Genomic DNA, 11,280 nt, shown 5'->3' with positions numbered 1-11,280 from the left:
ATTTCCCAGCGTCCCTTGCGGCAGGAGTAGCACCATGTGATCACATTCTGGCCAGTGGGATGAGGGCAGATGAGGACAACTTCCGGATTATGCCCTCCAAGAGGCGTGCACTTCCTGCTTGCGGTTCCCTTTTGTAGGCGCGGGAGCCACGTGTTTTACAACAAATAGCGGGCAGAGGGTGTCCCAGAAGACAGGCGCTGTAGAAGCGTAAAATAAATATTTATTATAATTAAAAGACGGTAGCAATACCTCCACCACCAAGAACCCTCACCCAGAAATAGGTTGGAATTGTAAACACCATGTCCAGTTCTGGCCACCTTAAAGGCCGGAGCGTCCTTTTTGTCCTAAATGAAGGGCTACCGGGCAATGTCCTGAAACTGGCAGATAACTTCATCTTCCACTGTCCCCAAGGGACAGGACAGATCAGGGTGGTCTATGGGGTCCTGCCCAAAGCTGATGCCTGGGTTCAGGTGTGTTCCCCAGGTGGTCAGGACAGCAGTCATTCTGCCTCCTGCGTATTGTCCTCGGGTGCCTGGGACCCTCTCTGGTTCCACATGTGGTTGTTCAGCCCCAGCTGTACCATCTGCGCATGGTGGATAATGAGGGGTTGCAGTCCCGGGCTCTGAGGGGACACAGGTGAGGCTGTAGGGAAGGCTGGGGGCTGTGGGAAGAGCGGTGGGGGAGTACCAGCCTGCCACCCGTGCAGGGGCGGAGGCTGCGGGCACCCCAGCCCAGTGGGAAAGGCTGGTGGGGGTCCCAGAGGCACCTGGCCCCCCCCAAAGGGCATTTGAGCCCCAAAGGGTGCCCCAGTCCCAAATGACATGTGGCTCCCAAAAGCCGCCTGGAGCTGCTCCATCTGTGCCTGCCAGGACAAATAGCTCCGGAGGTAGGCCGAGTATGCAGAGTTCATCGCGGCCACGTGCACCCGCTGACTGTCCAGGTGTTGGCTCTGTTCCCGCAGGGCTCGGGTGTCCTGTTCCTTCCTCCACATGGCCCTGCGGGCCTGAAGCTTGTGGGACGTGAAGGTGTTGGCCACCTTCCTGTTGAAGATCGGAGAGTGTTCGTCCAGCCGCACCAACCCGGAGAGCAGGCTGGCTGTGTCGGAGCTGAGCTGGGCCTGGGAGCTCTCCAGGGGCAGGAAGGGGATGACACAGTCTGATGGCCCCTGTCGCATGAGGTTGCTCACCAGGGCTTGGTTTACCTGGTGCAGGCTCAAGTGGCAGTCGAAGTTGGAGGTGAGAAGTAGGATAATGAAGGCAGAGTGGTCGATCGCATCCTGCAGGCAGCGGAGCTCCCCGCGCCCGGGCACCTGGAAGTCCTCACAGAAAGTGGCCCCGTCAGGCACGCCAAGGGCCTCCAGTTTCTCCCGGACCCGCAGGGCGATGTGCTCGTCCGCCCTGGCGTGGAGTATCACAAAGTTATAGAATTTCTGCTCCGATGGCGATTCCAGAGAGGAAGGGAACGGGGAGGAGGGGGCCAGGTGAGCTGAACAAGGGGCTGATGGAGGAGGAGGAGGAAGGGATGTTTTTGGGGTGGTGGGAGCAGATGGGCTTGGCTTGGTATTTGGAGAGGTGGTGTCTTCTACAGAAAGTTGGGGTGCTGTCTGGTCTTTGACAGGGCAGGGCTTTTTGAGGGACTCCAAAATGGGCGAGGGGAGAGACTGGGGACCTGCAGACTCCTCGGTGCACTCCACCGGGAACTGGGTGCTGGTTTCTGAAGCTTCGGGGGCATCAGGGAGGCCAGTCGAGGTTGCATCTGGGGCCACTTCAGGAAACTCAGGGGGTGGGCTGCTTGGCAGCTCTGGGGGGCTGGCAATCTCCCCTGAGGGGGGCCAGCTCATCTCCTCGGGCTCCTGGCAGCCATCAGGGACAGGCTCGGGCACCAGGCTGGCCTGGGGGTTGTCACAGAGCTTGCTGGGCCCGTGGGGGCTGTGGTGCAGGCTGAGGAAGGGCATCGTGGGGGACTGGCTGATTTCCAAGTTGCTGGTCAGGGAGGCGGGGCTGCCAGTTGACCTCAGGGAACGCCCTTGGCTCCAGCGTGAAACGCCATCGATGGGGCAAGGGAGGCTCCGGGTCCCAGAGGGCGAAGCCGAGGACGGTGGGAGGCAGCCCAGATTGGACTGGAGTGTCCGGATGCTCCCTGGATCCCCAGCCACGTCCCACCCACACCGGTCCCGGGCCTCATCCTGGAGCTCCCCCAGCCGGTGGTCGCCCCTGGCGCTGAGGGTACGGAGGGCTTCCTGGTAGGCCTCGTCCCGCAGCGAAGCTGGGCACAGCTTCTCCTCAGCCAGCAGGTGGTACAAGCGGGCCACAGTCCAGGATATGTCCGGGGGCTCCTCCGGGTCCTCGGTGCTGTCCACGCCAGCCCACTGGCGGGCCACTAGCTGAGCCACGGCATCGGCCTTCAGTGCCTCTAGAGAGATCCTGGCCTCCGTCTCCTGGCCCAGCTTCAGCAGCACCATGGCGTACAGAAGATCCCGCCCCTGGCAGCCTGGGCGCAGAGTCTTCAGCTTGTGCTTCAGATACAAGAGCTTTTCCTCACCCGCTGTGCCCAGGATGTGGAAGGCGCTGGGAAGTGACGGACCCGTGCAGGCCATGGGCACAGGTGGGTTTGGCCTCGGGCGGCAGAAGCTGGGGGCGGTGAAGGCATGTTCCACACTGCCCGCCTTCTGCACGCCCGGCGCCCTCTACCCATTCACTGTTCCAGATTCCGCCGGAGCACCCCAAGCAGATCTGTAGGAAACAGGACAGGCAAACACAGTTACCCCAAAGAAAGGTCAGCACGGGAAGGCGGCCCACACGCCCCTGTCTGCTTTCCCCGCCTGCCACCAAGACCTAGCAAGGAGACCTTGAGAACATGCCACCTCCAACTTCTATGTCCTCCTCTGCAAAATGTCATGAGGCCAGCGTGGTGGCTCACGCCTGTGATCTCAGCACTTTGGGAGGCCGAGGCGGGTGGATCACAAGGTCGAGAGATCGAGACCATCCTGGTCAACAAGGTGAAACCCCGTCTCTACTAAAAATACAAAAAATTAGCTGGGCATGGTGGCGCGTGCCTGTAAACCCAGCTACTCAGGAGGCTGAGGCAGGAGAATTGCCTGAACCCAGGAGGCGGAGGTTGCGGTGAGCCGAGATCGCGCCATTGCACTCCAGCCTGGGTAACAAGAGCGAAACTCCGTCTCAAAAAAAAAAAAAAAAAAGAGAGAAAAAGAAAAAGGCCAGATGTGGCTCACACCTGTAATCCCAGCACTTTGGGAGGCCTAGGCAGGTGGATCACCTGAGATCAGGAGTTTGAGACCAGTTTGGCCAACACGGTGAAACCCCGTCTCTACTAAAAATACAGAAAATTGGCTAGGTGTGGTGGTGGACTCCTGTAATCCCAGCTACTCAGGAGGCTGAGGTAAGAGAATCACTTGAACCTGGGAGGCAGAGGTTGCAGTGAGCTGAGATCCTACCACTGCACTCCAGCCTGGGCCACAAGAGTGAAACAATGTCTCAAATAAATAAAATCAGCTGGGTGCGGTGGCTCACGCCTGTAATTCCAGCACTTTGGGAGGCTGAGGTGGGCGGATCACCTGAGGTCAGGACTTCGAGACCAGCCTGACCAACAAGGAGAAACCCCGTCTCTACTAAAAATATAAGAAATAAACTGGGCATGGTGGTGCATGCCTATAATCCCTCCGTGGGAGGCTGAGGCAGGAGAATGCGCTGCAGTGAGCCAAGATCAGGCCATTGCACTCCAGCCTGGGCAACAAGAGTGAAACTCCATCTCTAAATAAATAAAATAAAAATAAAAATAATTGGCTAACGCCCTTTTCAGCCTTAACCCACCTGTACCCAGGTGAATATTATAAAAAAATAAAAATAAATAAAAATAATTGGCCAGGCACGGTGGCTCAAGCCTGTAATCCCAGCACTTTGGGAGGCCGAGGCGGGTGGATCACGAGGTCAAAAGATCGAGACCATCCTGGTCAACATGGTGAAACCCCGTCTCTACCAAAAATACAAAAAATTAGCTGGGCATGGTGGCACGTGCCTGTAATCCCAGCTACTCAGGAGGCTGAGGCAGGAGAATTGCCTGAACCCAGGAGGCGGAGGTTGCGGTGAGCCGAGATCGCGCCATTGCACTCCAGCCTGGGTAACAAGAGCGAAACTCCGTCTCAATAAATAAATAAATAAATAAATAAATAAATAAATAAATAAAAATAAAAAAAAAATAATTACCCAGGTGTGGTGGTGCTTGTCTGTGGTCCCAGCACTTGGGAGGCTGAGGCCAGAGGATCACCTGAGCCCAGGAGATCGAGACTGCAGTGAGCAGAGACCGTGCCACTGCACTCCAGCATGGGCAAGAGAGTGAGACCCCGTCTCAAAAACATATGGAAGATGCTTCATTCATGATGTTTTATGCTGAAACATGTTGGATATACTGAGTTAAATAAAATTTATTATTAAATGCAGGATTAATTTTTATTTTATTGTTATTATTTTTTTAGATGGAGTCTCACTGCATTGACCAGGCTAGAGTGCAATGGCATGATCTCGGCTCACTGCAACCTCCACCTCCCAGGTTCAAGCAATTCTCTTGCTTCAGCCCTCTGAGTAGCTGGGATTACAGGCATCCGCCATTGTACTCAGCTAATTTTTATAAGTAGAGATGGTTTCGCCATGTTGGCCAGGCTGGTCTCGAACTCCTGACCTCAAGTGGTCTGCCAGCCTCAGCCTCCCAAAGTGCTGGGATTACAGGTGTGAGCCGCTGTGCGTGGCTGCACCATGCTCTATTTCTGTTGGCCAGCACTGTTTCAGACATCTCCACCACAGTCCAGTAATATTGGGGTATGGCCCATTTTTGACACAAGAAAACAGAGGCACAGAGAAGTTGATTAAGTAGTCCAGAGTCACACAACTCATAAGGGACACAGCTGGATTGGAACCCAGACTCTCTGCTTCTAGAACCCATTGAGCCTTTTGACTCCTTTTTTCTTTTTCTTTTTTCTTTTTTTTTAAAAATGGGGTTTCACCATATTGGTCAGGCTGGTCTTGAACTCCTGACCTCAGGTGATCTGCCCGCCTCAGCATCCCAAAGTGCTGGGATTATAGGCTTGAGCCACTGTGACCGGCCCCTTCCAGATTTTTTTTTTCTCTTGAGACAAGGTCTCACTCTGTTGCCCAGGCTGGAGTGCAGTGGCTCGATCTCGGCTCACCGCAACCTCCGCCTCCTAGGTTCAAGCGATTCTCCTGTCTCGGCCTCCTGAGTAGCTGGGATTACAGGCATCCGCTGTTACGCCTGGCTAATTTTGAATTTTTTACTAGAGACGGGGTTTCCCCATGTTGGCCAGGCTGGTCTCGAACTCCTGATCTCAGCTGATCCACCCTCCTCGACCTCCCAAAGTGCTAGGATTACAGGCGTTAGCCACCGCGCCCGGCCCATACCCAGCTAATTATTTAATATTTTGTAGAGGTGACTCTGGAACTCCTGGGTTCAAGTGATCCTCCCATCTTGGCCTCCCAGAACCCTGGGATTCACTGCACCCAGACTGTACATCAGTAATATACACATATATATTTTTATGCTTATTTTTAAGATGGAGTCCCACTCTGTCACCCAGGCTGGAGTGCAGTAGTGTGATCTTGGCTCACTGCAGCCTCTGCATCCTGGGTTCAAGTAATTCTCATGCCTCAACCTCCTGAGTAGCTGCGATTATAGGAGCCTGCTACCATGCTCGGCTAATTTTTGTATTTTTAGTAGAGACAGGGTTTCACCATGTTGGCCAGGCTGGTCTCGAACTCCTCATCTCAAATAATCCACCCGCCCCAGCCTCCCAAAGTGATGGGATTACAGGCATGAGCCACCAGCACCAGCCTCAGTAAAATACATGTATTTTTTAAATTCAGAGACTCCTGGACAACCCCACTGGCAAAGCAATGTGAGACTGAAATTACCTTGAAATCACTGCCAACACTGAACAAAGAGGCTTTGTGTAAAACTCCGGCATTCCGGATTCTCTCGGAAAATCAACAGTCTGAGCACACTGGGCCCACATTCCCACGGGGCAATAATTAGCAGTGAGAGAAGTTCACTCCTTCCATCTGAGGGCTATGGCCTGCCAGGCTGACCCCACACCCATGTGAAATGAGTCACCTCCAGGGCAAGGGACAGCAACAGGTAGAAACATGCCCTTGGGATTCTAGCCTCAGCTCTGGCATGTCCAGGCTGTGACCCTGGGCAGGTCATGGGCACCTGGGTCTCAGCTGGGCGTGGTGGCTCACGCCTGTAATCCCAGCACTTTGGGAGACTGAGATGGGCGGATCACAAGGTCAAGAGTTTGAGACCAGCCTGACCAACATGGAGAAACCCGTCTCTACTAAAAATACTAAATTAGCTGGGTGTGGTGGCGCATATACGTAATCCCAGGTAGGGAGGCTGAGGCAGGAGAATTGCTTGAATCCGGGAGGCAGAGATTGCAGTGAGCTGAGATCGTGCCATTGCATTCCAGCCTAGACAACAAGGCAAAACTCCGTCCAAAAAAATAAAAAAAGCCTCAGTCTCCCCATCTATGAAATGGATACCGTGCTCAGCTCTTCCAGCTAGGGTTAGTTGTGAGGGTGAATGAGTTCATTCCTCCAGGACTCTTTTTTTTTTCAGGGGCTGGGGTCTTGCTCTGTCACTCAGGCTGGAGTGCAGTGGTGCAATCTCGGCTCACTGCAACCCCCACCTCCAGGGTTCAAGCAATTCTCCTGCCTCAGCCTCCCGAGTAGCTGGGACTATAGGTGTGCACTGCCATACCCAGCTTTTTTTTTTTTTAATTTTTATTTTTAGTAGTGACGGGGTTTCACATCATTGACCAGGCTGGTCTTGAACCCCTGACCTCAGACAATCTGCCTGCCTCGGCCTCCCCAAGTGCTGGGACTACAGGCGTGAGCCACTGCACCTGGCTGATTTTTGTAATTTTAGTAGAGACAGGGTTTCAGGCTGTTGGCCAGGCTGGTCTGAAACTCCTTATCTCAATGGATCTGCCTGCCTCCGCCTCCCAGAGTGCTGGAATTACAGGCATGAGCCACCATGCCAGGCCCGTACAGCACTCTATTTTTTTTTTTTTTCTTTTAAGACAGCATTTCACCATGTTGGTCAGGCTGGTCTTGAACTCCCGACCTCAGGTGATCCGCCCGCCTTGGCCTCCAAAGTGCTTGGATTACAGGTGTGAGCCACCACGCCTGGCCCACCATACAGCACTCTTAAAGCAGTGGCTAGCACACAGGTGCCCTGGAAACATTACCATGCAAGACTGACTCCTGCTTACAAGGACTCAGGGGAGTTTGGGAGAAAACACGACAAAGCCAGCCAGACTTAGAATCATCGAGGCAGGACCACCCCCACCTGAACGCCTGGCAAATCTCTAAAATCACATGGTCTTTCTTCTCATTCTCTCTGCCCACGGGCCTGAACTCAACCATAATTCAGTGACTGCTTCCCCCACGAGCCTCCCTGGCCTATTGCCACCTCCATCTTCTGGAGACCCGGTGAGTTTCATTCCTCACTATCCATGGCTGCGACAGTCCACTCCCCACCCTGAAGAGCAGGCGCCAGATGAGACAAAAACACCCACGGGGGCGGGGGGGGGGTTCTGGCTGTGCCACTTGCCAACTTGTGTGGTCCGTTACCAGCCTCAGTTTCCTCATTTGTAACACCCACGTGAACATGGTACTTAGCATGAATGGGGGGTCTGGTTTTTTTTTTTTTTTTTTTTTTTTTGAGACGGAGTTTCGCTCGTTACCCAGGCTGGAGTGCAATGGCGCGATCTCGGCTCACCGCAACCTCCGCCTCCTGGGTTCAGGCAATTCTCCTGCCTCAGCTTCCCAAGTAGCTGGGACTACAGGCACGCGCCACCATGCCCAGCTAATTTTTTGTATTTTTAGTAGAGACGGGGTTTCACCATGTTGACCAGAATGGTCTCGATCTCTTGACCTTGTGATCCACCCGCCTCGGCCTCCCAAAGTGCTGGGATTACAGGCGTGAGCCACCGTGCCCGGCAGCGGGGTCTGTTTTGAAGCTTCAAGGCGAAAATAGGGTTAAAAAGCTTAGACCAGTCCCCAGCAAGAAGCCAGAGCTTGATATAATATTAGTGTGACAATATATATTGGCAGACTTTTTCTCTTCCTCTTCCTTTTTAAAAACATTTTTGATGTTAATTTCATTTCTTTTTTTTCTTTTTCTTTTTTTTTTTTTTTAGACAGAACTCTGTCTCCCAGGCTGGAGTGCTGTGCATCCTGGCTCACTGCCATCTCCACCTCCCAGGTTCCAGTGGTCCTCCTGCCTCGGCCTCCTCAGTGGCTGAGATTACCTATGTGCACCACAACACCCGGCTAATTTTTTTTTTTTTTTTGAAATGGAGTCTCACTCTGTCAGCCAGGCTGGAGTGCAATGGCGCAAACTCGGCTCACTGCAACCTCTGCCTCCCAGGTTCAAGCGATTCTCCTGCCTCAACCTCCTGAGTAGCTGGGATTACAGGCACGTGCCACGGTGCCCAGCTAAGTTTTGTGTTTTTAGTAGAGATGGGGCTTTAACATCTTGGCCAGGCTGGTCTCGAACTCCTGACCTTGTGATCCACCCGTCTCGGTCTCCCAAAGTGCTGGGATTACAGGTGTGAGCCACTGCGCCCGGCCAATTTTTTGTATTTTTAGTAGAGATGGGGTTTCACCATCTTGGCCAGGCTGGTCTCAAACTCTTGGCTTCAGGTGATCTGCGTGGGAATTATAGGCATGAGCCACTGCACCCAGCCCCCATTTCATTTTTTTTTCCAGATGGGGTCTCACGTTGTCACCCAGGCTGGAGTGCAGTGGTTGCGATCATAGCTCACTGCAGCCTTGAACTCCTGGGCTCAGCGATCCTCCTGCCTCAGACTCCCAAAGTGCTGAGATTAAAGGCATAAACCACTGCACCTGGCTAACTTTCTTTCTTTTTTTTCTTTTCTTTCTTTCTCTCTTTCTCTCTCTCTCCCTCCCTCCCTCTTTTTTCCTTCCCTCCTTCCTTCCTTTCTTTCTCTTTTTCTTTCTTTCTTTCCTTTCTCCCCCCCCCTCTTCCTTTCTTAAAAGACGGGGTTTCACTATGTTGGCCAGGATGGTCTCGATCTCTTGACCTCGTGATCTGCCCACCTCGGCCTCCCAAAGTGCTGGGATTACAGGCATCAGCCACTGTGCCCGGCCCTAACTTTCTTTTTTTTTTTTTTTCTGGTAGAGATGGAGTCTTGCTCTGCTGCCCAGGCTGGTCTTGAACTCTTGGGCTCAAATGATCCTCCCTCCTCGTCCTTTTAGAATATTTTAATTGTATCTGAAACCTCCTCTTCTCTCCCACTCTCTCCCACCCCCCACACTCTCATACAGTCTCTTCATGCATTGAATATGCATTTAGTGAGCACCTACTAGGGCCAAGAACTGTTCAAAGTGCTACTGCATATCACGACGGGGACATCTGCCCTCAGAGAGCTCCCAGTCTGGTTCAGGGAGACCAAGAGTAAGCGAGAAAACAACCCCAGGTCATTTCAGAGAATGAAAAGTCCAGGGAAGGCCATGAGCCAGGGGACCTGTGTGGCTCTGAAAGACTGGCTGGGAAGGGGTTACAGGGGACCACGGTAGTCAAGGGAGGCCTCTGGGGACAGGAAGTGACATTGAGCTGACATCGGAAGGAGCTGAGCGAGGAGGCTGGGTGGAGATGGTGGAAGAAAGCTTCAGGAAGGTGAAGCCACCTGTCCAAAGGCCCTGGGGCAGGTGAGGACTGGGCCTGGGGAGGTGGAGGAACAGTGAGGAAGCCCATGTGGCTGGATAAGTCTTAGGAGGGGGAGAAAGGTGTTGGGGGTTACAGGGCCCCAGGGCCTAAGAGGGAGGACAGGTGCCTGGGGTGCTGGCCAGCATCGTAGGTGCGGGGCCACCCCCAACACCCTCACACACCCCGTCTCTGGGCATCAGGGAGGAATTTAGAGTGTCCGAGAGGAATCTGGGCTATTGAGGAGGTATCCTGGGTGTCAGGGAGGAATTCGGGGTGTCAGGGAATAATTTGGGGTGTTGGGGAGGAATCTGGAGCATTTGGGAGGGATCCTGGGTGTTGGGGAGCAATCCAGGGTGTCAGAGAGGGATCCTGGTGTCAAGGAGGAATTTAGGGTGTTCAGGAGGAATCTGGGGTATTGGAGAGGGATTCTGGGTGTCATGGAGGAATTTGGGGTGTTTGGGAGGAATCTAGGGTATTGATGAAGGATCCTGGGTGTCAAGGAGGAATTCAGGGTGTCAGGGAGAAATTGAGGGCATTGAGAGAAACATGGGGTGTCAGGGAGGAAGCTTGGGTATCAGGAATTTGGGGTGAGGAGAAATACAGGGTTTCAGGTAGGAATCCTGGGTGTTGGGGAGGAATCCGGGGTGTCAGAGAGGATACGGGGTGTCAGGGAGAAATCTGGGATATTGGGGAGGGATCCTGGGTGTCATGGAGAAATCCGGGTGTCAGGAGGAAATGGGGTATTGGGGAGGGATCCTGGATATCAGGGAGGAATCCGGGGTGTCAGAGAGAAAATCCGGGTGTTGGGAGAAACATGGGGTGTCAGGTAGGAAGCCTGGGTGTCAAAATTTGGGGTGAGGAGGAATATAGTTTCATTCAGGTAGGAATCCTGGGTGTTGGGGAGGAATCCGGGGTTTGGCGGAGGGGTCAGGTTGTTGGGGAGGAAGTCGGGGTGCTGAGGGGGATCTCGACAGCTGGGGAGGATCTGGACCACCCGGGAGGGGAGCTGGCGGTTAAGAAAAACCTCAACCTCCCAATCGCGGCGCCAGGCGCCCCGGGGCCCTAAGAGGAAGGCCAGGTGGCCTGGAGTCCCGGCAGGCGGAGCGGGTGGGGGCCACCCCCCAACACCCCCCCCCGACCTTGTCCACCTCGTGCGGTCCTCGCCGCTTCCCCACCTACCAGGGATCCACACCGCGGGGTCCTGGGGGGCCTGGGGCTTCTGCGGAGGTGCCCGGGAACAGCGCGCCGAGGTCGCCGGCTCCACCCCGCGGCCCAAGCCCTGGGAGGAAGCGCGCCGCCCCTTCCGCGTCCCGGGTGGGTGTGGGCAGTGACGTCACGGTTTCGGGGTCCAGCCCCGCGGCACCGGGAAAGTCCCAGGGGGCGCCCCGCACCCATGCCCTCTCTCCCCAGCCCGGGCGGTCACGTTCGGCAGGTGTGAGCACGCGCTGTGTGCAGGGCGCGGGGCGGGGAGGCCACAGGTCGTCTGGGCTGGGGGCGCAGAGGAGAAAGTGATTGCAAGGG

The 11,280-nt window shown here is 54.5% G+C and overlaps 1 protein-coding gene across 1 annotated transcript; it reads right to left on the bottom strand.

Annotated features, from left to right (window-relative positions):
• Positions 1 to 202: 202 nt before the first annotated feature.
• On the bottom strand, positions 203 to 11,070 carry TICAM1 (TIR domain containing adaptor molecule 1). The gene is made up of 2 exons (XM_003938825.3): positions 10,939 to 11,070; positions 203 to 2,732 (listed from the first exon to the last, which is right to left on the bottom strand). The coding sequence occupies exon 2, from the start codon at positions 2,594 to 2,596 to the stop codon at positions 500 to 502; it is 2,097 nt and encodes a 698-aa protein (XP_003938874.1). The 5' UTR covers positions 2,597 to 2,732; positions 10,939 to 11,070; the 3' UTR covers positions 203 to 499.
• Positions 11,071 to 11,280: the final 210 nt, after the last annotated feature.

This window comes from Saimiri boliviensis, chromosome 14 (genome assembly GCF_048565385.1).
Source record: "Saimiri boliviensis isolate mSaiBol1 chromosome 14, mSaiBol1.pri, whole genome shotgun sequence".
Taxonomy (NCBI): domain Eukaryota; kingdom Metazoa; phylum Chordata; class Mammalia; order Primates; family Cebidae; genus Saimiri; species Saimiri boliviensis.
Note: the sequence above shows the minus strand (reverse complement) of the source record. Positions and strands in the feature narration are given on the sequence as shown.